The following is a 25,648-nucleotide window of genomic DNA, read 5'->3' as shown; positions in this document are numbered from 1 at the left end:
TGCAAAGAGCTGACTCATTTGAAAAGACCCTGATGTAAGGAAAGATTGAATGCAGAAGGAGAAGGGGATGACAGAGGATGAGATGGTTAGATGGCATCAGCGACTCAACGGACATGAGTTTGGGTAAACTCTGGGAGTTGGGTGATGGACAGGGAGACCTGGCACTCTCCGGTTCATGGGGTCGCAAAGAGTCAGACTCGACTGAGCAACTGAACTGAGCTAAACTGAAAGAATTACTTTAAAAGTAAATTAACACAGTGGGATATAATTACATACCTATGAGAATGGCTAAACTAAAACAATTTACTGAGTACTCCAACTGCTGGTAAGAAGAAGGAGAAACAGGATCTCTCATATCCTGCTGGCAGGAATGGACAATGGTAGGGCTAAGGTGAAAAACAGTTTCAAAGTGAAAGCAAAGTGAAAGCAAAGTGAAAGTGTTAGTTGCTCTGTCCTGACCAACTCTTGTGACCCCCATGGACTGTAGCCCACCAGGATTCTCTGCCCATGGGATTTTCCAGGCAAGAATACTGGAGTGGGCTGCCATTTCCTCCTTCAAAATATATATGAGTTACTCCAAAAAGGAAATAGAAGAAGAGAGGAGGAAGGTCCTTCATACCAAGTTTTTTTAGATAATACATACAAGATTAAATGTCAATTTGCTTAATTATGGGCTTCACAGGTGGCTCAGGGATGAAGAATCCGCTTGCAATGTAGGAGATGAAACTTTGATCCCTGGGTCAGGAAGATTCCTGGAGGAGGGCACAGTAATCCATTCCAGTATTCTTGCCTGGATAACCCCATGGACAGAGGAGCCTGGTGGGCTATATAGTTCATGGGGTCACACAGTCAGACACAACAGAAGCGACTTAGCACACATGCATGCGCTTAATTATGCTCATTTCTTGTTACTGCTTTAGGTTAACTAACCTAATCAAGACGAGAACTGTGATTTTCTGATGTTTTTATGCTCCATGAGACGATAAAGGCGTAATATGGCATACAAACAGTTCTCTAGGTTGATAGGTCAGTTAACGAAGAATTTAGATTTGAAAGATACGGTTCCTACTCAATTCTGACTAAACATAGGATATCCATTTTAAGATCTGACATAAGTACTGCATACTTTACTGTAGGTTTTAAAGCTGATCCTTTCTCTGTTTTAATATGCTCGAGCCAAAACTTTAGCAGCAGAATCTCTTGAATTCCTGCATGCTTTCTCTCTAAACAGTAGCTTCTCTTCTAAGGTGTTCCCCAAAACTACTGAACATGTAATCTCTCCCTTCCATTAGTCTCTAGCTCTTCATTCCAGTCACTAGTAGTTCCTAACAATGCCACCACCTTCTAGAAGAACAGCAGACTGCCTCAGGAATGGGCTAAATCAACCAAGACAGAGTACAGTGCCCGAACCAGCATAAAGGAAACCTGTTTGCCTTCTGTGTAACCTTTGCAAGTCAGCACGTTCTCCTTCCCAAACTACCAATGCACAAAAATGAAAGCAAAGACTAACTTCCCTTTACTTCCAAAGGAATCTTAAAAGAAGGAATTATTAATGAATCTGGTTTTTTAACTGTGCGATTAACTTGGGTCCAATACCTTCTGGGAGCTGGGAATTTCTTTGACCTTTCCTCCTCTTCAGGGAAGCCAGGCTGGTAGCAGATAAAACAAAGGTCAAAGTTAGCACACCTAAATTCCAGAACAGGCATGGCATAGTCCGACACCAGAAGGGGCCAGGTGGCTGCCAAACCGAATGACGACAGATCTAGCGCCTCAGGCAGTTCTTCATGGTTCAATGAACCAAGTTCACACCCTGCCTCAATTTTCAATCCAGCATCATAAATTTGCCCTGGGTTAGGGGGCTGTATTTGGAACTTCTCAAAAAACATTTGCCTTTGCTTTCCTTAGGTTGTTTTGTGTGGCACAATCTCTGCTTGTACTTCTGCTCTTATGAAAGGACTTGAAATAGCCCTCTCCTTCTTTTGCTGGCTCAGAGGTTAAAGCATCTGCCTGCAACGCGGGAGAGCCGGGTTCAATCCCTGGATCAGGAAGATTCCCTGGAGAAGGAAATGGCAACCCACTTCAGTATTCTTGCCCGGAGAATCCCATGGATGGAGGAGCCTGGTGGGCTACAGTCCACGGGATCGCAAAGATTCAGACACAACCGAGTGACTTAACTTAAACTTTCTTTTGCTCCAGTTCTGAATAAAGCACGTTTGCTACAAACCCTCCTCAGATATCCTACATTTATTCTTCCTTTGCTTTGCCTTTCTGCAACATTCACCCAGAATGGTCTGTAATGTACCCCAAGAGGGACAGACTTGTGCTTTCTGGAGCTTTCAGTCCCTCAGATGTCCCATGATCATCTGTGACTTCAGCTAATACCTACTTCTTTAGTTCTTGTTTTTCTGATTTCCAGATCCTCATCCTGCCCACCTTCCCAAACTCTCCAGAGATACGTTTCACTGACATCTTTTAAAATTGAAAGTCTAACGGAGAATTATTTTCCCTCTGTTTCCTCTAAATTAATTTTCCTCCAAACATCCCAATCTTTACCCATCACTAAGCCACTCCATTTAGAAAATATGTAATTTCTCCATCTCAGTGGGAGTCAAAGATAGGGTTAGTACCCAACGATTGTAAGAGAAAGGAGAAAGAATCTTATGGCTGCCAGAGAAGATCTTTAGGGTTAGCCTTTGGGGCACCAGAGAGAAAGGAGGGTGGTAAACAAACTGCAAAGAAATACCGTCCTTTCTGTACCGATGAGTAATAGCATTTTCAGTGCTGTGTTTTAGTAAACAAAAAAGGGCTGTTGTCTGTGACTGTGGGCAATGCTGTTTGGGCTATACTCCGTGCTATAGGAACAAGTAGAGACAGACATAACCTCTGAACATGGTAGAGTCTTGCCGGCTGAATTCGTTCCATCCCTCTGCAAGCACCACATCAGCTATCCTGGCACAATTATTCCTCATTCCAACCTCCACACCTTTGTTAACACATCTCTTGGTCTGGAACCTTCACCCTCTGAGCTTTACTTAAACCTAAGATATCCCTGTTTTTGGTGCTCACGTCAAGCCCCACCTCCTGTAAGCACATCTCTCTGAACTATTTATTTAGCACTGGCACTAATTCATGCAAGGCAATATTAAGCTAACAAAGAGAGCCGACTCTATGCTGGGCACTGTTTCAAGTGCTTCACTCACACCTACATACGAATTAATTTAATGTTCACAAAGATCCCACTGTATAAGTACTGTTATTCTCCCCGTTTTACAGGTCAAGAAACTGAGACCCAAAGTGGTTAAGTAAGCTGCCCATGACCTGAGCGATCAGTCTACGGAACCCATGTTCTAACACACTCTGCTACAGGCAACATCCTGTCCATCAGATTTTGCTAACTTATGTAACAAAGCTACAAGTGAAAATGAAAGCCGCTCAGTCATGACTCTTTGCGACTCCATGGTCTACACAGGCCATGGCATCCTCCAGGCCAGAATACTGGAGTGGGTAGCCTATCTCTTCTCTAGGTTATCTTCCCAAGCCAGGAGTTGAACCCAGGACTCCCGCACTGCAGGCAGATTCTTTACCAGCTGAGCCACAAGGGAAGCCCAAAGAGCTCCAAAGGCCACAATAAAACCAACAAACCCAAACAATAGGCTTTTGATATCTCTGAGGAAGGGGAGGCTGGTGCAGGAAGGTTAAGCTTAGAAACAGACTGTGGAGAAATTACCTGACAACATGAAGTCAGTCAGGCTCTCCTGTCCCACTCTCTCATGGTCTCACACCTTATGTTCTGTAAACAATGATATTCTGACCTTGGTAGCACTGGGCCTGTGCGCCCACTTGGCCATGGGTCACTTTGTCTGTCTTAGTACATCAGTAAGTAGTCTTTGAAGACTCCTTGCTGCTGCTGCCGCTGACTGGAGAATAAACACATGTCTGCAGTCCCCACAGCTCCTTCAGTCTTCTTCCAGCTTCCCTGGTCTTGCCTTATCTACCCTGGGTTCTGTGAACAGTGCGAATGGAAAGACACAGACCAGTTAGAATACCAGCTCTACCATTTTCTAGTTAACGGACTTTGAGCAAGTCAAGTCACTTAACTTTTTTTAGAGTGAGCCTCTGCTTCTGAAAGATTATAAACTAATTTTTAGAATGGTTGTGAGAATTAAATGAGATGATACAGGTAAAGCACCAAGCACATGGCTGCCACATAGCATGTGATCAATAAATGTTGGCTCTAGAACATGAAAGAGGCTCAAATTGTGAAATACAGTGAACTTTCTGTGCTAAAGTATTACACAATGGTTATAAAATGGTATTAAACAATAACCATAAAAACATAATTCTTTGTGACAACACACTAATGTGATTTTACTAATTTCCTTAATACCCCAAGCCTGTAAAAGAGCCAAACATTAATTATCTCTAATGAAACAAAAAGCCTTGCCTCTGGGTATCAGACTGAAACAGCAGACGGGCTATAATTCACCAAAAACAAAAGCAAATAAGTATAAAAAGCAAACAGCCAGCCGTGGGAAAGTTCCCATAAAGTGCCCCAACAAACAGGAGTGCATTGGGATAGCTCTGGAAAGCGCGTTTTAAGGGCTGAAGGTTCAACGTGATGAGAACCCGACGCAAGAGTCTACAGTTTTTGGAGGTCTGGAAAGCGGAGTTCGGTACAACTCCTGGGAGGTAGGTTTCAGTTCCCTTTCTAGGGAGAGGGATAGGAAAGGGTTCCCCTGTGCCACGATGAGCCTACCCGTGCAAGAGGCTCGCGTCCCAGCAGGGTTAAAGGGCAGAGGATATTCTCCTTCTGGCCGGTAAGGCCCACCAGCTCCGAGGTACCTTTCTAACTCTGGAGCCGGGCCGTGTTAAAGAGGAAAGCGTGAACACTGCCCAGAATGAGGCTGCTCACATTTCAACAATCTTTTTAGGGGGGAAAGGTAGGCGGTGAAAATGTAAGCATTGGGAAAAGCCGGCATCAGGTAAGTGACATCTCTGCAAAATGCCTCCAAAGAGTCTCAGGACCCAGTGACCTGCAAAAGCTTCCTTGCAGCTCTTGTCTCTCCGACCGCACGCAAGGTTGACTGCTCCTGCAAAGAAGCTTCTAGACCAGCCCCTCGCCTACTTCTCACCAGCTGCTATTCCCAGCCTTCCTTACGGAAACTGAGGCCTGTTGGACCAGAGGCCTGGAAACAGGTCCGGGTCGTGGCCCGCCCGCGGTAACGGGTCTTGGGACAGACCTGGCGGAGGGAGGGAACCGCTGGTCCTGGACAGGGACCGGGCATACACCACCCCAGTCCTGTTGGAAAAGACCCCTCTTGCCGCTGCCAAGGTCATCTGGGACCTCCTCCGCCCCCTCAAGACGCCGGCCTCTAGCGCACTCACCAGCGCGCCGCCGCGCAGCAGCCGAACAGTAGCTCGGTCCATTAGTGCTAGAAAACAGATGCTACAGATGCAGCGAAGATGCGCGTGAGGAACCTCGGGCCGCACGCCAACACCTGAAGGCAGGTAGAGCCAGAGCCCCGCCCACTCACCCCGCCCCCTGTCCCGACGGTACGCCGAGAGGGACAATAGCCTCTCTTCGCTTTTTCGCTCTGCTCACGCGAGAGTTGGGCATGGCAGTGGGGCGGGAAGGGAACCGGAGACACAACAAACATGGCGGCGGCGGTGACGAAGACGGCGGGGGCGACAGGAACGGCAGCGGCGTTGAACAAGGCGGTGGGGGTTCCTCGGTGCGACTGTCAGGCGGTAAGTAGCTGGTCGTCGGCTCGGACGGCGGTGACAGAGCTGAGCAGAGCGGTTAAGGAGGAGCGGCGGGGGTAGAGAGCCGGGTATTCTCGACGGGCCGGCTGACTCCGCCCGGAACTCAGCTCCAGCGGAGGGGCGGGCGTGGTTGGTCGGTCGGTCGTTAGGGTCGCGACCCGGGACCTTCCTGACGGGAGCGCGGAGGGTGCGGTGTCTGGGCCTCCGGAGCCCCGAGGGAGCGGTGCCTGCGGTGGGGTCGCCGCCAGTTGGGGGCTTGGAGGCTCCTGGGTAGGGAGTAGCCCCTCTCGCTCTGACAGGTGGTCGCGAGGGCGGGGGCGGGGCGCGCCCCGAGGTTCGCGTCATCACTAGGTCCCTGGGCCGGGGGGCTCCGCTGAGGCGCGGGTCTCCTAAGCGTTCCGGATCCTGGTGAGGATGCCGCCCCGACGCCAGTTGTGGGCTGCAGGTTGGGAGGACTTTTAAAACCTCCCGTCTTTTATCAGACAGTCCTGTCTTGATCCTTTTCTACTGCTTGAGCACTCCCTCTACTTGGGGGGAGATGTAAGATGTAGGGAGGATTTTGCAACAAAGAACTGTTGAGGTTCGTGCAGGATTTAAATCTTAACGTAACTGGCTGAAGTGCGAGTAGCCAAGCCATCCACCTTCTAAGTGCTTGGTAACTGAATCCAAACTGAAGTTAAACAGCTCCGGCTGCCCCTAACCGTGCGGCCCAGTGTCCCCTCAGTGTGCTGTTTAGGTCCGAAGTGGATCGACCAGTGGGAAAAGAAACACAGGCTGTTTAAGTTGTGAGCTCTGAAGAACTTCAGTTTGGAAGACACACGACTTCTTTAGAATGACTATTTAAACATCTGAGCTAACAGTTTTACAGATTCCCTTTAGTTTTTATTTATGTTGTGCATTTAACACGACTATATATGTTAATATAATCTTGGGAGTTCGTTACAGAGAATTGAGGTGTTTGGTGTTTTTTTGCCTCCAGGGATTCCCAAGAGTTTCCAAAGGAAACCCGAAGTGTTTTGAGTCTCGATAGAGAGGATAATAAAGATGGGGATCAGATATGCCGTTATTGGGCGTGCCTGGTGGGTTTCTTTCTTTAAACCTTTCCCGGCAAATGTTTCCCAGCGGGGCTAGGCTAGTACCTTGTTTTTATGCAGTTACAGCTGTTCGGCAGTACTAAGCCTGAGCCTAGAAGTGTACTATGAACAAATGAAATAAATAATTTAATTTAGAAAGACAAAATTTTTTTGCCAAAAATGAAATCTTAAGAAATCCACCAGCGGAGGGGGAAAAAAAACGATAGTCACACTGATGCATGTTACTCTTTGTTGTTTAGTTGGAGCTTTTGCTGAAATGAAGCTGCTGCTTTGGTCTTTCTCTTTTAGCCTAGTTTTCTGGTACTAGTAAAATTGGCACGTTATTTTATTAGCTTATTAAACCTGTGGATGCTAATTTTTTGTCACAAAGGTTTTGATTTGTGGTATATTTTTCTTTGCGGAACTCTGTATGGCTTTTCAATTTTAGTTGAAATTCCCTCCATGGCCTTTGGGAGTCCCTTGGTGTGTCTCCAGAGTAAATTTCGATTACTCTACATTTCATCAATGTTGGAGTGGCAAGAAAAAGGAGGAACTGATTTGGGTGAAAAGGTTAGATTGCATACATCTTTATTTCTTCCAATGTGTTTTTATTTATGTTTTATATTATGTTTTATGATTTCTCAAAGCCTCATAATGTCCCTTTTGCCTTCGAAGAACTTGCTTTTTAGCCAGTTATGTAATCAGAGGAAATGTGTTCTAATGCTTTCTGAAGTTCCATGTTCTCTGTACAAAGGAAGCGTTTGATACGTATTCTATAGCAGAGTAATCAGTGACCATAATTGTTAAGGTATAAAAGTATATATACATTCATTGAACTGCAGTTCACTGTATGTATATAGGCTGTCTAAACCCCAAATTAAGTTATTGTAAAAGGAAGTTAGTCAACTACTTTCTGTAGATTAAATAGAATAGATCCTACTGCTGCCTAATCATGTTCTCAAAACCTCTTTTTAAAAAGAGAGTGTAGCTTGTTAAAAAAAGAGTTTGGAAGGCAGGTAGGTTAAAGAGCCCCTTCTGGTTCTCATGTTACCTCTCTTTCTTATGATTGTCTTCTAATTTGCATCATGATGCCTCCGTTTTAAATTGCTGGCTCCTAGTAAGAGGGTTTGTGGGTGTATTGATGAGCAACTTCCCTTTCTTAGTGTGAGACTGAAGGAGATCAGAGGACTTGAATATCAGGACCCAGAGAAGGTCAGAGAAAAGTTTAACTTATCTGCTTAAAGAGGTTTTTGTGTTCTTTTGGGATATCAAAACTTATTTCTTAGATGCGTCTTTCTTTCACTAGCATGGGTAATTTCTGGTTGTTTTGTAAGAACCTTATTTTGTGAGTTTTGAATGGGTAGTTGGGGAGAGATGTTGGCATAAAAATAATTTAGGTGCATTCTAGCCAATTTCTATATAGACGTATCTAGAACCCGTGGAATACCATGCCAGCTTAACTTTAATCAGAGGGGTCACAGGGAGGACTCAGAATTTTGCTGTATCATAGGAAATAATAATAGTGAAGTATGGTAATGAGGACATTATAGTTTGCTGATTCTGAAAGTACATTTTTATGTTAATATTTGCGAAAGTTTTGAAATTTATCACTGTCTTAGCTGCATCTCTAGATACCAGTTAATTTATGGAGTTCTTACATTAAACATTGGGTCCTGAGACTGACGAGTACTTTATTAAAGATAAGAAGATGGTTTGGATACAAAAACCCTTAAATTTTTTTCCTTGATAGTAGGAAGTCTTCTGTAGTTTCAGAATTATTGTTCTTTTTTTAATTATTGTGATTAGAACTACTGACTTGAGATGGAGAAAGCTTGGTTTTGAACTGTAGACTCTATTTGTATTTAGGCATCTCTCATATATACTTGCTTGTTTTATAGACTAGACCCCCGCAAGGGCTTGCAAGTCTGCCGTGGGGGAGGGGTCTTGCAGGTCTGCGTGAGAGGAGGTGATGTAGGTCAAGTGGGCACAAAAATGCTTAGGGATGGAATGACAATTTTTAAATCATTGCAGGATGTCTGTGGTTATAAACCATATCGATATATTTAAAAATCTTAAGAATAGAGTTTCTCTCAAGTTGACAGTGTTCAGTTCAGTTGCTCAGTCGAGTCCAACTCTTTGCGACCCCATGAACTGCAGCATGCCCGGCCTCCTCGTCCATCACCAACTCCCAGAGTTTACTCAAACTCATGTCCATTGAATCAGTGATGCCATCCAACCATCTCATCCTCTGTCCTCCCCTTCTCCTCCTGCCTTTAATCTTTCCCAGCATCAGGGACTTCAAATGAGTCAGTTCCTGACATCAGGTGGCCAAAGTATTGGAGTTTTTCAGCTTCAGCATCAGTCCTTCCAATGAATATTCAGGACTGATTTCCTTTAGGATGGACTGGTTGGATCTCCTTGCAGTCCAAGGGACTCTCAAGAGTCTTCTCCAACACCACAGTTCAAAAGCATCAATTCTTCGGTGCTCAGCTTTCTTTATAGTCCAACTCTCACATCCATACATGACTACTGGAAAAACGATAGCTTTGACTAGACAGACATTTGTTAGTGAAGTAACGTCTCTGCTTTTTGATATACTGTCTAGGTTGGTCATAACTTTTCTTCCACGGAGCAAGCGTCTTTTAATTTCATGGCTGCAGTCACCATCTGCAGTGATTTTGGAGCCCAAAAAAATAAAGTCTCTGACTGTTTCCATTGTTTCCCCATCTGTTTGCCAGGAAGTGATGGGACCAGATCCCATGATCTTAGTTTTCTGAATGTTGAGTTTTAAGCCAAGTATTTCAATCTCCTCTTTCACTTTTATCAAGAGGCTCTTTAGTGCTTTGCTTTCTGCCATAAGGGTGGTGTCATCTGTATATCTGAGGTTCCTGATATTTCTCCCAGCAATCTTGATTCCAGCTTGTGCTTCATCCAGTCTAGCGTTTCTCATGATGTACTCTGCATATAAGTTGAATAAGCAGGGTGACAGTATACAGCCTTGACGTACTTCTTTCCCGATTTGGAACCAGTCTGTTGTTCCATGTCCAGTTCTTACTGTTGCTTCTTGACCAATGTTGTCTTCCCTTTTTTCATTGGCATCCTTTGTGGTTGTTTTTTTAAGTCCATCGTACATTTTGATTGAAAATCAAATTTATGGCGGGGAACACAGTGAAATTTGTAATGTGACAATGTGATAATAGCCAGATCTGTCAGAATATGCCAGCCATCCTCTGTGATTAGGCTCATTTGTGTTCTTAAAACTTGAGACGCATGTATAAAAATGTCCTGCTTTTTTTCCCTGCAGTCTTGTGCGTTTTCCCCCCTGCTTTGTCGTGTGTACTTTAGCAGTGTTATGGTTTCTAATCAGGATTTGGTATAATTTATCTTGCTGTTTAAGAAGTATATTCAGATATCCAGTGGAAACATCGGTTTTTATGTGAAGTGATCAGCAAAAAGTGACGCTAAGTTGAAATGAAACACGAGGATTTCTTTCTAAACTACAGCCTTTATAATTAGAACACAATCTGTGGGGCCTTAACAGCTTTTATATTTTAAAAAACAATTTCCCAGATCTTATTCTTTTTTTTGGGGGGGGTATCTCCCAGTCCTTTATTACTTTTTTCCTTTTTATATTGAGAGAGGCCTTTACCTGTGTTGAATGGCAGCAGTAATAGCAAGCATTCTTGCGTTCTTGATTCTAGAGGGAATGCATCTAAATTTTATCCCTTAGTTGTGATGTAGACTTCCGGAAGTTAGCCTTTAGCAGCTTGAGGAAGTTTGTTGTTTCTTTGTACCCAGTGCTGCTACTCTGTTTTTCTGTGTGGGTTGGCAGTCTTTTCCCACTAGAAAGTTTCCTATTACTCCCTTTGTCTTTGAGGTTTTAAAATTTCACGATAATGTGTCTAAGTGTTATTTTATTACATGTTCTATTTTGTACTCTATGCTCCCTTTCAGATTGAAATGAAAGAAATCTTTAATTCTGGAAATTTCTTGATCATTTCTTTAAAAAGCATTTCTCTTTATTTTTCTCTATCATTTTGGAATTCATTCTGCATCTTTATCTGCTATTATTTCTTACCTTTTAATGTATATTTTTATGTTTCTCTCCATCCCTGTATATTTTGAGGTGTGGTTTTCAGGTTTATTGAGATATAATCTTATCAATTCAGTTGCTCAGTCATGTGCAGTTCTTTGCTACCCCATGGACTGCAGCACACCAGGCTTCCCTGTCCATCTTATAGATTATTTTTATTTTTTTTTTGGCTGCACTGTGCAGCCTGGAGGACCTTAGTTGCCTAATCAGGGATCTAACCCATGCCCCCTGCCATGGAAGTGTGGAGTTTTAACCACTGGACCGCCAGGGAAGTCCCTATTACAGATTATTATCATTATATTTTTTAATCTTATTCTTGATGGTCTTTTTCATTGTAGCTGACTGGCCAACTTTTTCTTTTTTCCTAAGCAAAGGGCAGATTTTAAAGGACAAATAATCGGCAGAATCAAGTGTAGTCATAAATACTAATACAGTGATTAGAAAAGAGAGGCAGTTCGGGTTAACAGACAGGATGGGAAAACAACTGAAGCAAACTGTTCAGAAGCCAGCAGTAATCCTTAAAACTGAGAAAGCTGAGCCAGATTAAAGCGAGTGAGTTAAAGAGGTGGCCTAAAGGAGGAAAATGAGAAGAGATGAGTTTGGGAAATTGTAAGTTGATTTGGGAAATTGCAAATTGGAATATATGAATAATGGAGAAAAGTGGCCCATGTTTGTTTCATTGTAACCGCAGATGAGATATATAAAATGATAACATAAGACACTTGGAATTTTGGACAATGGGGAATTTCTTAATCTAAAGTATAACCATTTTTGGCTGCAGAAAAGCTGCTGTTGTCTGAAAACATACCATAAACTACACATCTTGCAAGACACTTACAATTATGTGTAAAACTTAAAACGGTACTGCAAATTGGTACTGTTACTTCATTTTACAAAATAGGATACTAAGGCTAGAGAAGACACTGTTCAGAGTCTTTAAGGTAGTAGCTTTAACCTAATACCGCAATAATATTCTGTTCATCTAGAGGACAGACTTTCAGTAGCCTCAACTTTGTAGAAAATGGTGAAAAGAGACAGTAATAATAATGACCCCCTAGGCATCTTCTCAAAAAGGAGCAAAGAAACTATTCAAACATGTTGCCTTAAGACAAGTGAGAATTACCTGCAGATTCTTACTTGGCTGAATGTGTCTGGAATAAAGAACAAATTAAATGTTAGGAGAGAGGAAGGCAGAAAAGACAAAAATAAAATGTATCGGTCTGGGGCCAGTGAACAAGAGAAACCAAACCAGCCCCCCACCCCCTCCCCACCCTGCCCCGTGTTCTTATTGGTTCCTCAATTCAGTTCAGTTCAGTCGCTCAGTCCTGTCTGACTCTGCGACCCCGTGAACTGCAGCACGCCAGGCCTCCCAGTCCATCACCAACTCCCGGAGTCCACCCAAACCCATGTCCACTGTGTCGGTGACGCCATCCAACCATCTCATCCTCTGTCGTCCCCTTCTCCTGCCCTCAATCTTTCCCAGCATCAGGGTGTTTTTCAATGAGTCAGCTCTCTGCATCAGGTGGCCAAAGTATTGGAGTTTCAGCTTCAACATCAGTCCTTCCAATGAACACCCAGGACTGATCTCCTTTAGGATGGACTGGTTGCATCTCCTTGCCATCCAAGGGACTGTCAAGAGTCTTCTCCAACACCACAGTTCAAAAGCATCAATTCTTCGGCGCTCAGCTTTCTTCATGTTCCAACTCTCACATCCATTCATGACCATGGGAAAAACCATAGCCTTGACTAGATGGACCTTTGTTGACAAAGTAATGTCTCTGCTTTTTAATATGCTGTCTAGGTTGGTCATAACTTTTCTTCCAAGGGGTAAGCGTCTTTTAATTTCATGGCTGCAGTCACCATCTGCAGTGATTTTGGAGCCCAGAAAAACAAAGTCTGGCACTGTTTCCACTATTTCCCCATCTATTTCCCATGAAGTGATGGGACTGGATGCCATGATCTTCATTTTCTGAATGTTGAGCTTTAAGCCAACTTTTTCACTCTCCTCTTTCACTTTCATCAAGAGGCTCTTTAGTTCTTCTTCACTTTTTGCCATGAGGGTGGTGTCATCTGCATATCTGAGATTATTGATATTTCCCCCAGCAATCTTGATTCCAGGTTGTGCTTCCTCCAGCCCAGCGTTTCTCATGATGTACTCTGTGTATAAGTTAAATAAGCAGGATGACAATATACAGCCTTGATGTACTCCTTTTCCTATTTGGAAGCAGTCTGTTGTTCCATGTCCAGTTCTAACTGTTGCTTCCTGACCTGCATATAGGTTTCTCAAAAGGCAGGTCAGGTGGTCTGGTATTCCCATCTCTGTCAGAATTTTCCAGTTTATTGTGATCCACACAGTCAAAGGCTTTGGCGTAGTCCATAAAGCAGAAATAGATGTTTTTCTGGAACTCTCTTGCTTTTTCAGTGATCCAGCAGATGTTGGCAATTTGATCTCTAGTTCCTCTGCCTTTTCTAAAACCAGCTTGAACATCTGGAAGTTCACGGTTCACATATTGCTGAAGCCTGGCTTGGAGAATTTTAAGCATGACTTTACTTAGCGTGTGAGATGAGTGCAATTGTGCGGTAGTTTGAGCATTCTTTGACATTGCCTTTCTTTGGGATTGGAATGAAGACTAATATGAATACACAATCTATAGTTGCTACTTGACAGACTAACTGTCAAGTTAGTCTGTTTCTAGTAGATTTCTAGTTAATTAAAACAGAAGTTTTTGTTTTTAAAATATTGGTCAAGTTGTTTGGGACCTCCTTGCTGGTCTAGTGGCTAAGCCTCCATGCTGCCAATGCAGGGGGCCAGGATTTGATCCCTGGTCAGGGAGCTAGATCCCACATGCCATAACTAAAGACCGTGTACACCGCAACTAAGACCCAAAGCAGCCAAAAAAAAACAAACAAACAAACATTTTTTTTAAGTTGATCATGCTTTTGTTAATTGGAAAATGTGCTTTTATCTCATTTCTACAACACTGTAATTCTTGCCACGGAAACACTTAGGCTGAAAACGGTGGTGGCTCAGACCATAAAGAAAAGAACCCAGAGTGGTCCAAATATTCTTGAAGGAGAAAAACAACTGGTGGACTTAAATTACTGAGATATTAAGATTTTTATTACTGAGACTGTGTAGTGATAGTGTGAGGAGAGACAAAAATAGGCCAATGGAACAGAATGAAGAATCCAGAAATAGCATCTCATATATCATCTGGTTTAGAAAGGTGAGAAAAGAGGCTGGTGGAGAAAGACTGGTCTATCAAATGCATGTTGTTAGGACCGTTGGATATCTCCATGGGGAGAAAAAGTGTATTTTGACTCGTAACTTTACAATCGACAAAGCTCAATTCCAGATAAAAATATGAAAGGTAAAAACAATAAAAATTTCACAAGAAAATACAGGAGGACATCTTCATGTAAAACATAGGCAAGGACACCAGCAGCTCTAAATGTAAAGGTAGGGGAGGATGGGTAAATTGGACTCTATCAAGAACTTCTGTCCATCAGAAGTCACCATTAAGAAAGTGAAAAGGCGAACCGCAGGGTGGGAGAAGTACTCAAGATACACATGCCTAATAAAGGGCTTCCCTGGTGGCTCAGTTGGTAGAGAATCCACCTGCAATGAGGGAGACATGGGTTCGATTTCTGGGTTGGGAAGATCTCCTGGAGGAGGGCATAGCAACCAGTATTCTTGCCTGGAGAATCCCCATGGACAAAGGAGCCTGGCGGGCTACAGTTCATGGGGGTCGCAAAGAGTAGGACACGTCTGAGTCACTAAGCACAGCACAATAAAGAACTAATATCCAGAATATTGTGAAGAACTCTTACATGTCAATTAAATAGACAACCCGATAGAGAAATGAACAAAAGACTTGAACAGATGCTTCACTGGGTGTGAAGTAGAGGTTATGTAAGCGGGAAGTTAACATAACAAGTACACAGCTTAATTAATTATCAAGTCATACAAATTAAAACCAGTGCGATACCACCATACACCCATCAAGATGGCTAAAATGAAAAAGGCAAAAAAAAAAACCCTGCGCGTTGGTGAGGGTGTATGGCAACAGGACTCTTGTTCCGCACTGATGGGAGTAAAGATTGGTATACTCACTTTGAAAAACTATCTGGCATTATCTGAAGCTGAACCTTCAGGGTTCATTATCTGAACCTGAAGCATACCCTTCGGGCCAGCAGTTTCAACTGTCAGGGATGTGGAGCCCTTGGTGATGCACGGCAGGGCTCCTGGCATGCTGGGAGCCTTCTGTTTCTTGACATTAGTGTTCATTTCATGGATGCGTTCATTTTGTGACAATTCACTAAGCCTCTACCCTTAGGACTGCTGCTTTTTTCTGTGCGTGTGCTATGCTTTGAGAAAAAGTTAAGCATATATACTGAGACATGAGTGATTTTAGCCTACTACTGGCTATCAAAGATAACTTTCTTAGGTAGTAAATTACTCATTAAGTAGTTGGGGTTTAGGGAAAGAAATTTTTAGCATAAGGCATATTTTAGAACATGTGCATAAATATGTTTTTATTGGAAGGAAAGACTTGTTGTCTCCTAGGTGCTAGACTTCCTCAGCTTGTTTTTGCTAGAAAACTTTTTGGTTATTTGATTTGTGAATTTGGGCCATACACCTATGTGAAGACCAGTTTTTAGTTTATGACTGCAAAATCTGACATGAGAGTTTCTCTCCCGTCAGCATCAGGTATTTTTTTCTTTTCTGTAAAAATTTTTTTTTCTTTTTCTCAGAATGAGTAGGATGGTGAGTGATGGTAGAGGTGGTGATTTGGATTTCTAGGGCAGGGGTTGCAAAGTTTCAGCCCATAGGCCAAACCTGGCTCTGTGCCTGCTTAGACCCTGATGCATGAAAGATTGAGGCCAGGAGGAGAAGGGGATGACAGGATAAGATGGTTGGATGGCATCATCGACTCAATGGACATGGGTTTGGGTGGACTCCGGGAGTTGGTGATGGACAGGGAGGCCTGGCGTGCTGGGGTTCATGGGGTCGCAAAGAGTCGGACACGACTGAGCGACTGAACTGAATTTAGAACATGATCACATTTATTCCTTTACGTATTGTCCATGGCTGCTTTTAGCTATAGTGACAATCGCAGGCTAAAATATTTCTTGCCTGGCCCTTTTCAGAAAGTTTGCCACCACTGTTCTAGATCGCCTACTTCTAGAGTTCTCATTCGTGTGAGAATGTTGTCTTAAGACCCTTTGCTGTTTGATATGTAGTCACTAGCCACATGTAGCTATTTCACTTTTAAATTAAACAAAACTCAAGTCATTTGTATTAGCCACATTTGAGCCCTCCGTAGCTACATGTGACTAGTAGCTCCTGTACTGGCCAATGCAGGCGCGCACCATGGGCGTCGTCCAGAAATTCTCTCCACCAGCCCTGTTTGAGCCGCTTGGTTTCTCTACTGTCTCCTTCAATGATAATCCCTGCTGATATGCCGATTTCTTTCATCTGGGTTTTTCTTTTTGTAATTTCTTTCCATCCCAGTTTATTTAGATATTAAATATATGAATTGTTAACTGTTTTTTGTATGTCTTCTTTAGTTCACCAGGAAGATTATAAGACATTTAAAAGCAGGGACTGTGTTCTCTTGCTTTGTAGTACCTGGCCCATAATAATCTTCGTCAGTGTTGTTGTTTTAATACATACTGCATCTCCCTAAATAGTGTAAAATTATTTTATTTTCCCCCCATAGGTATAACGAACTGTAAACTCCAGAAATATTCATATATATATATATATATATCAAAATCAAAGATGGGTGAGAAGAAACCGGAGCCTTTGGACTTTGTGAAAGATTTCCAGGAATACCTAACTCAGCAGACCCATCATGTCAACATGATTTCTGGATCAGTTAGTGGGGACAAAGAAGCAGAGGCTCTTCAGGGAGGTAGATTCCTCTTAATACCATTAAATAATTCATTTTTTATACATGTAATGTTTGTGTGTTGTTATCCATAGTGTAAAGCCACTGTTGCTTGCTAATGTGAATCATTCTGTTTTGGGCAGAAGATGGGCAGTTTTTTTCCCCTTTCTTTAAGCAGGTCAGGTTTTGCTGAGGGAGAGGAAGCCCCCTCCCCAGAGCTTACCCTGGGGTCCAGAGATGCATTCTCTCCTGTGCAAAAATTGGAGATTCTAAATTTCTTTCCCATTCTCCAGGTTCCATTAGCTAACAGTGGTTACAAGGAGCCCAAAGGGGGTCCATCTTCACTACACAAGGCCTTTGGCCATTAGGAAATTTGTATTAGACCTGAGACAAAATAGAGGTTTCTGTTTCTTCTCTTAAAATGAAGAGAGGGCCCACCACGTGTGCTCACCTAGGAGGTGAAACTAGCAGAGAGAAAGCAGTGAGTACTTGAATCTGTCCTGCCTGCCCTACAGAGAGACCGGCAGGTTTGTTCCCGCACGGACTGAGGTCTTTTCCTGACCCTCACTTGGGAGGCAGCAAACTGCAGCCTGTGGGCCCCATCTAGACTGTTGGTGTGGTTGCTAAGAGTGGTTTCTACATTTGTAAATGGTTGGTGGGAAAAAGAAAAATAATGTCATGACACATGAAAACTAACACGAAATTCAAACTTCAGCATCCATAGTTTTACTGAAACAGAGCCATGCTTGTTGAGCTATTTTCTATAGCTGTTTTTGAGTTACAGCAGCAGAGTCCAGTAGCTGTGAGAGACCCTGTGGCCCACAAAGCCTGAAGTATTTGCTATCTGACCCGTGTGGGAAAAGTATGCTAACCTTTGACCTAGATGGCCTAGGGCTTTGTAATCCAGGGACCACCAACAGCAGGGATAAGGCATCACCTGCGAGCTGGTGAGAAGTGCAAACCATGAGGCCCACCCCAGATCGACTGAATCAGCAGGTGTATTTTATACACTTCCCAAGTGATTCCATATGCACGTAAAATTTTGGAAGTCACTGCCTTAGAAAAGCAATGGGAGGAAGGGGGACACTGAGCCTTGTTGTCCCTCCAGTGCAGTGGACCCACTGGATTTTGGACTTGCACTAACCAACAAAGTCCCTTCTCTCCTCCTGGTGAGGGATGGAGGAAGCCATAGAGCAGAGGGCTCAAACTGTCCATACTGTCCATCCTTGGCTGCCTCCTGAAGAAGGTGTAGAAGTGCTTTTCCCATGAAACTGGAGGAATAGACACTCTCTAAATGCTTTAGTGTACAATTCCTGGACTCAGATCCGAGAGAGCAGGGCTGTAGTCCCCACCATCTGCTGGTTTTCCAGACCTGAGCACTTGTTCCTTCAGTTTACCTATACAAATTAGTTGATTAAAATTGAACAGCCAAACATCTCTTAGCTGAAATTCTTACAGGTTCTAACATCCAGAGATGTGAGGTACAGTGTTTCCCTTTATGTGCTTAATTAGAATTTTAAGATCCTAAATGCAACCCAGGGTCTAGAACATACATGTAAGCTGAGTGGAACTATAAAACTCAACATGAATTACTCTAGATTAAATAGACTAGGATTTGGGGAGTTGATCATGACGGCCCATTGTATTTATAGAAGTGGCTAGAATCTTAAACATGTAATTGCCATCACTGTTTACTCCCCTCTGTCTCCTTACCTGTCAGATAAAGGTAATGCCCTGTTCTCTTCCTCAAAAGCATGTTGAGCACTGATATGTGTTAGTGATTTGAGAACCCCTCCTATAATGCTGCTTTTGTATGGAATTAATGTCAGTTCAGAAAGACTATGTGATTTTTGTGAATTTAACTTTTATGCTAAGTGACCTGTCAGTTTATGAAAGATTTCCTACCACTCAACACTAAATTGCTAAATTGAGTTGATGCTGAGATGCATAATTTCTTTTGCTATACTTTGTTTGTAGCTGGAACAGATGGTGATCAAAATGGACTTGATCACCCATCTGTTGAAGTTTCCCTGGATGAAAACTCAGGAATGTTAGTAGACGGGTTTGAAAGGACCTTTGATGGAAAGCTCAAGTGTCGGTACTGCAACTATGCCAGCAAAGGCACCGCCCGGCTCATTGAACACATTAGAATTCACACAGGTAACAGAGAAGGGGCTGGAGAGGGTCCAAGGAGGGCAGGTTGATCTGTCATATAAATAGTTGTAATTGTTTGAAAATGAAGGTTGATGTAAGGTTTGAGTAAATGGAGATGTGAATCCAGTTTTACAAAGCAATAGCATGACAGCATACAAGGAAGGAAGGCCCCTTGTAAGCTCCCCCTTCCTTAGCTATCTTCCTTCGTGATCTAAACTCCGTATCTGTCAGCTTCTCCTGTTGGCCAGCTTAATGCTGAAGGCAGAATGAAGTGATAAATGTTTTTATCTTTATCCTAAGTCCATTGCCATTGCAGACTAGGGAGGAGTTGTCTGTACAATTGCAGGCGACACTGCTAACCCTTAGACGTTGCCTTAGCCATCCCTTCTGTGAAAGGAGTATCTTCCACTAGTCAGTATGGTATGAAGATTGTTGTATGCAGCTTTCTTAACAGATTTTAATAATCTTTTGTGCATGTGTGTATTTCTGAAAAGCATTTTATTTTTGATCAGTTTCTAAATAATGAATGGACAGAATATGAAACTTTTCATAAATGAGCTACTCCTGCAGTTTCTCTCCCATTTTTCCTTTTAAACAGGTGAGAAACCTCATCGATGTCACTTGTGTCCATTTGCATCTGCCTATGAGCGTCATCTGGAAGCCCACATGCGTTCCCATACAGGAGAAAAACCATACAAATGTGAATTGTGTTCCTTCCGCTGCAGTGACCGAAGCAACCTGTCCCATCATCGAAGGCGCAAGCATAAAATGGTACCAATTAAAGGTACTAGGTCTTCCTTAAGCAGCAAGAAAATGTGGGGGGTTTTACAGAAGAAAACTAGCAACCTGAACTATAGCAGAAGAGCACTCATCAACTTAAGCCCGCCTTCCATGGTGGTTCAGAAGCCAGACTACCTTAATGATTTTACCCACGAAATCCCAAACATCCAGACTGACTCCTATGAAAGTATGGCGAAAACCACACCAACTGGAGGCCTGCCAAGAGACCCCCAAGAACTCATGGTTGACAACCCTTTAAACCAGCTCTCAACTCTAGCCGGACAGCTGTCCAGTTTGCCACCTGAAAACCAAAACCCCGCGTCCCCGGATGTAGTTCCTTGCGCCGAGGAGAAGCCCTTCATGGTGCAGCAGCCCTCTGCCCAGGCGGTAGTTTCTGCCGTGTCAGCAAGTCTTCCGCAGAGCTCCTCTCCCACCAGCCCCGAGCCTCGGCCCTCACACGGTCAAAGGAACTACAGTCCGGTGGCAGGGCCGAGCAGTGAACCGAGTGCCCACACAAGTACTCCAAGCGTGGGAAACAGCCAGCCGAGCACTCCAGCTCCCACCCTGCCCGTCCAGGACCCGCAGCTTCTCCACCACTGCCAGCACTGTGACATGTACTTTGCCGACAATATCCTTTACACCATCCACATGGGATGTCATGGGTATGAAAATCCTTTTCAGTGTAACATATGTGGGTGCAAATGTAAAAACAAGTATGATTTTGCCTGTCATTTTGCAAGAGGGCAACATAACCAACACTGAAAACAATCACGCTCTGCTTCCCTTGCTTTGCCTTTTTGTGTTTTGTAGTTTACTGTTGTTTCTTGCGGGGGAGGGGTGGGGTGGTGTCATCCCTAATAAGGTGTCTGCTAATTTAAAGTTTTATACATATAGAGTATAAGTTTGACAGTGGAAACAAAATGTCTGTTTTCTTTTTTTCATAGAAGCCTCGTCAGGGTCATTTATGTATTAGAAGAGTTGGACACATTGGTATCTTAATTTTTTTTTCCTTTCATTTAGACATTTGAGAATTTGAGTGCAATCATAATCTTACAAGTGGTTATTTAAATTTCTCACATTTACAGTCCATAAAAACATCAAGGCTGATGGATACTCTTGGTATTTCAACATCTAAATTGCCGCTAGATGTTATTTCTGCCATAATTTCAAAATGGTAGAATAAATTACTTTCTCTTTCAAAATCTATTCCAACTTATTTCAATGTTTTGTAGAGGAATTGCCTTTGAAATTGCCCTTAATTAAAAATTAGTTAACATAGCTTAGTTGAATATTTCAACTATTACCTGGTAATAGTAAAGCAGTATCAGAGTAGTAAATCTTTTTTCCGTTAGGGCAAATGTAAAACATTTAATTCTTTTAAAATTAAAGTTATAAATATATGAAGTAAAGGTTCTGAAAATAAATGAAACTTTAAAACTGTAAATTGAAAATGGAGTTTAATATTTAAAATACCTGCTTATTCAGTTTCTAGTTTAAACACAGCAGTTTTCCATTGTATTTTTATTGTAATTTATTTTTAAAACTACCAGGAAGTACTCCAGAACGCTAGAAATATCAGAAGGTTATCTATGAAGATGCCTTTTTTCCTTTTAATTTGAATTTTTCATTTAAATCTTCATTCTAATGTTATATATGCATTTTACAACCAAACTGAGAATCTGTTATTCCTTCCATTCCTTTGGTGACCAAAGAGGTACAGTGGAAGTCATCCATCTTATTCCTAGGAAATGTGGTCCTTCCAAAAAAAAAAATCTGAAGTTTCCTTTTCCTGCCTTCTATCCATTTATTGGCATAATTCTCAAGAAAAGGTAGATATAGAAACAAATGGGAAAATGTGTTGGTGAAGTAACATTTACAAAAATGAGAACATATGTCCACAACGAATTCTATTCTCCTCTTCAGAATTGGCCGTTTAAGATATTTTCTGTGAATTCAAGTTATAACACTTACTTGCAGTTTTACCAGTCTTTCATGTACGGCAAGAAAACTATATGAAAACTGTGAACTGAATTGTCGCCTTAGTAGAAGAGGATATACATATAAAAATGCATTTAAACATATTTGTTTACAAAAATAAAACTTGCTATATAAATCTAGAATAATTTTGAATAGGAGGCTGTTGTTTTTATATTGTGTAATAACTAGCATACTCTGAGGACAGCTTGGTCAAACAATAAAATATATTATTACTAACTGTTGGTTTCTGTGTACTTTGCAAAATTTTTGTTTTTAATTTGGTTCAAATCTTGAAAGTGTTACTAATTGGCCTCTTAAAGCAAACATTTTAATTATTAAGCATTAACTAAAAAGGACTTCTGCTCTTAAAGTGAAAGGGAAATATTGGTGGTATCTTTCCACAAAAACCCCCAAGTGCCAAGTTAATGGATCTTTTGCCCTCTCTTCCAAATACTACAAAGCCATTAAAATGAGTTCTTGTGGTTTAATCTAATCTCCACTGCACTGTGGAAAGAACAGCACTGAGGAGTTTCTCTAGACAGCTCTCCTTGTCAGTCTGAGGCCTGTGAATCTCGAGTCTGCAGTCTCTTCTGCTCTGTCGCTTGGAGCTCTTGCTCTTCAGATCAGTTTTAGAGCAGCCTTTTTCAGATGTGTAACTTGACCCTCATATGTATATACTGTCAGAAACAGGGTGCTGTCATTTGGACGCTTTTGTATTTATTTTTTTCTTCTATTTTATTCTTCATATAAAAGCAATACCACAAAATAGAAAATGGAAGTTTTCATTAAACAAAAAGGAAGAACTCTCATGTTAAAACCAGTTTATTTACTGTATATTCTGGGCCAAATAGTGACAAGTATTTTTTTTTTTTTTCTGACAATTAAAGATGCTTTGAAAGAGCATTTTAGTTAAGATAATTTTTTCATAATTACAAACTAGAATGTATAATGTTAAAATTCCTATGACTTAAAGAGCATAGTTGTATTCCAAAGGTATCAATGCTTGAAAGCTACAGTTAATTCTAAATGCACTAATGTTTTTGAAGCAAATCTAACTTAGAAACTTTTTTAGTATTGTATTTTTAAAAATATTTAGGATTTTATTTAAATTTTTTGAGAATTAAATTCTGTATTGGAAAGATATTATCTTCCATTAAGTATTGAATATGTTTCTCCCATTTTATTTTTAATCATATATTTTATAGAAATGAGTTGAGAAAAGTTTAACATGCACTATTTATAATACTTTGCTGATAACAGGCAATGTTCTGAAACTAAATTTATTTTTGTTCAGTGAACATAAGTTTAGATTTTTAAAGTTGGTAGATAATTTATCTCCACTAATATTTTTTTAAGAAACTGTGACGAGATTAACACGGAATAATTTTATTTCAGATTTTTATTAATATAGTATGTAGCTACAACTTGAAACTCAAGTAAAAGCTAGACTTTTACTTTGAAAAAATTTAATTGGATATTTTCCAGTGCTGTCTCATTTTAGAAATGTGTTTGCCATTCATCTGCAGAACTGTTTGACAAAGGGAATATTACCTAAAAAAAATGTCCAGAGATAAACCTCATTTAAGTTCTACAAAAATATTTATCAAATGGAAATATTATTTTTAAAAAATTCCCTGCTAAGGACTTTTCATTAAGTAGTCTTAGAGGAGATATGATTTCTAGAACTTGGTTTCATTAATATGTACTTTGATGTAAAGAACATATTTTGTATGTAAAATATAAAACTTGAGTATGGTTGCAAAACACACTATATTTAGGGATTCCAGAGAGCAGTTTAATGCTGAAATAACTCTATCTAGTATGTAGTTCATATTGTGAATGAAGCTTTGCTTTTGTAATGTATGAATAAAAAAATCACACTTTCTAATGGATCTCGATTTTTCTTTTTTAAAAACTAGGATCTAGTTTTGTTAATATTTTTTCAGTATGTCAATGTTAATTTTTTTTTTTTTAAAGAAAAGGTTTTATGGCTACATTGGTTTCGATTTGTAGAATGCCTTACACATGAGAAGATCTGTCACATGAGTTACCAAAAACAAAAATGGTAACATAATTAGCATTTTGTCTCCTTCCTAATTTCTCTTTATTTAAGGTGTGACCCCCTTAAAGTGTTGTGGCACAGGAATGAGGATCCTCTGCTGCTCAATTATTCATGTCATGTTGGGTTCCTTTAATGGACCGGAACCTGGTGATCCAGAGTCGACCGATAAGAAAGTAAAGGAGAGAGAAAGAGGCTGATTCTCCTTGGTTTATGCAAAAGGCCAGTAAAGCCCCTGACACGGTGCCCTCTCGATGGGGTGAAGGCGCAGAGCACCTTCTCAAGAGGGTCTTAGAAGCCTGAGCAGGAAAGTGAACTCAGAGAGCCTCTGTGTTCCAGGGGATCAGCCTGAAAGAGAGAGAGAGAACGCAAGACACGGGGACCAAAGCTCTGATGAAGCTAAGGTGTCTTATTCAACATTTTGTAGGTATTTATACTGTCTTACAAGATAGCTATTTTCAGCAGAGATAAAATCAAAACTTACAAGTTATCAAGGAACCATGAGGTCATGCATATGAAAGAGAGAGGGTTGTAAATAATCACTTCTACCATATGGTTCACTTTCAACTTTCACAAGAAGGAAGAGGGTACTTAACACCATATAGAAAAACTAATGAAGGAAATGCTTGGATTCCGCCCCCCCCCCCCCCCACACTTGCCTCTCCTCTTAATTCCTGAATATTCAGGAACAGAAAATTCCTGACAGATCCAAAACAGCACACAAGAAGCCTCCTGTTAAATGCTTCCTGACAGTGTCACATCTGACAAGTGACTGATTGAAGGAGTTTCTGTTATGACAAATGAACTGATTTTATTTCCTTCTTTTCACTGAATATGACATTCTAGGTGCTGTTGCTGCAAATGGCCTTGTTTCATTCTTAATGGCTGAGTAGCATGCGAGTTGGACTATAAAGAAAGCTGAGCGCCGAAGAATTCATGGGGTTGCAGAGTCGGACACGACTGAGTGACTGAACTGAACTGAACATTCCATCGTATATATGTACCATATCTTCGTCCATTCCTCTGTTGATGGACATTTAGGTTGCTTCCATGTCTTGGCTATCATCAACAGTGCTGCAGTGAACATTCAGTTCAGTTCAGTCTCAGTTGAGTCTGACTCTTTGTCAGACTGGACTGTAAGAAGCACAAGCTGGAATCAAGATAGCCGGGAGAAATATCAATAACCTCAGATATGCAGATGACACCACACTTATGGCAGAAAGTGAAGAACTAAAAAGCCTCTTGATGAAAGTGAAAGAGGAGAGTGGAAAAATTGGCTTAAAGCTCAACATTCAGAAAACTAAGATCATGGCATCTGGTCTTATCACTTCATGGGAAATAGATGGGGAAACAGTGGAAACAGTGTCAGACTATTTTTTGGGGCTCCAAAATCACTGCAGATGGTGATTGCAGCCATGAAATTAAGAGACGCTTACTCCTTGGAAGGAAAGTTATGACCAACCTAGATAGCATATTCAAAAGCAGAGACATTACTTTGCCAACAAAGGTCCGCCTAGTCAAGGCTATGGTTTTTCCAGTGCTTATGTGTGGATGTGAAAGTTTCTTCACATATCTATGAAGAAAGCTGAGTGCCGAAGAGTTGATGCTTTTGAACTATGGTATTGGAGAAGACTCTAGAGAGTCCCTGGACTGCAAGGCGATCCAACCAGTCCATTCTAAAGGAGATCAGTCCTGAGTGTTCATTGGAAGGACTGATGTTGAAGCTGAAAGTCCAATACTTTGGCCACCTCATGCAAAGAGTTGACTCATTGGAAAAGACTGATGCTCGGAGGGATTGGGGGCAGGAGGAGAAGGGGACGACAGGATGAGGTGGCTGGATGGCCTCACCAACTCA

General features: G+C 41.6%; 2 protein-coding genes across 6 annotated transcripts in view; one reads left to right on the top strand and one right to left on the bottom strand.

The window, feature by feature from the left end:
- Positions 1-6,076, bottom strand: part of ACADSB (acyl-CoA dehydrogenase short/branched chain) — a 36,923-nt gene extending 30,847 nt beyond the window's left edge. Inside the window, exons 1-2 of one of the 4 annotated variants that reach the window (XM_069566786.1) lie at positions 5,386-5,560; positions 3,728-4,003 (exon numbers count right to left, since the gene is read on the bottom strand). Coding sequence is in view for 2 of the 4 variants with exons in the window: in XM_069566783.1 (XP_069422884.1) it covers positions 5,386-5,427 (42 nt within the window). In the remaining 2 variants the exon portion in view is untranslated. Of the gene's footprint in view, positions 1-3,727; positions 4,004-5,385 lie in introns of all 4 variants that reach the window. The other 3 variants (XM_069566784.1, XR_011252014.1, XM_069566783.1) reach the window with 3 other exon arrangements.
- Positions 5,621-23,622, top strand: IKZF5 (IKAROS family zinc finger 5). Of its 2 annotated transcripts, none has more exons than XM_069566778.1 (4): positions 5,621-5,748; positions 16,653-16,847; positions 18,801-18,983; positions 19,576-23,622. In XM_069566778.1, the coding sequence occupies exons 2-4, from the start codon at positions 16,715-16,717 to the stop codon at positions 20,517-20,519; spliced, it is 1,260 nt and encodes a 419-aa protein (XP_069422879.1). In that variant the 5' UTR covers positions 5,621-5,748; positions 16,653-16,714; the 3' UTR covers positions 20,520-23,622. The 2 variants fall into 2 exon arrangements, with proteins under 2 accessions (XP_069422879.1, XP_069422881.1); XM_069566780.1 differs by lacking the exon at positions 5,621-5,748 and adding an exon at positions 7,317-7,406.
- Positions 23,623-25,648: the final 2,026 nt, after the last annotated feature.

Source organism: Ovis canadensis, chromosome 22 (genome assembly GCF_042477335.2).
Source record: "Ovis canadensis isolate MfBH-ARS-UI-01 breed Bighorn chromosome 22, ARS-UI_OviCan_v2, whole genome shotgun sequence".
NCBI lineage: Eukaryota > Metazoa > Chordata > Mammalia > Artiodactyla > Bovidae > Ovis > Ovis canadensis.
Note: the sequence above shows the minus strand (reverse complement) of the source record. Positions and strands in the feature narration are given on the sequence as shown.

What these genes read in the sequence shown, in the direction of transcription:
- IKZF5 (XM_069566778.1), top strand. Translation starts at nt 16,715, where the DNA reads ATGGGTGAGAAGAAACCGGAGCCTTTGGACTTTGTGAAAGATTTCCAG. An exon ending in AGCAGAGGCTCTTCAGGGAG is followed by an intron (nt 16,848 to 18,800) that starts GTAGATTCCTCT and finishes CTTTGTTTGTAG; the next exon opens with CTGGAACAGATGGTGATCAA. An exon ending in ACACATTAGAATTCACACAG is followed by an intron (nt 18,984 to 19,575) that starts GTAACAGAGAAG and finishes CCTTTTAAACAG; the next exon opens with GTGAGAAACCTCATCGATGT.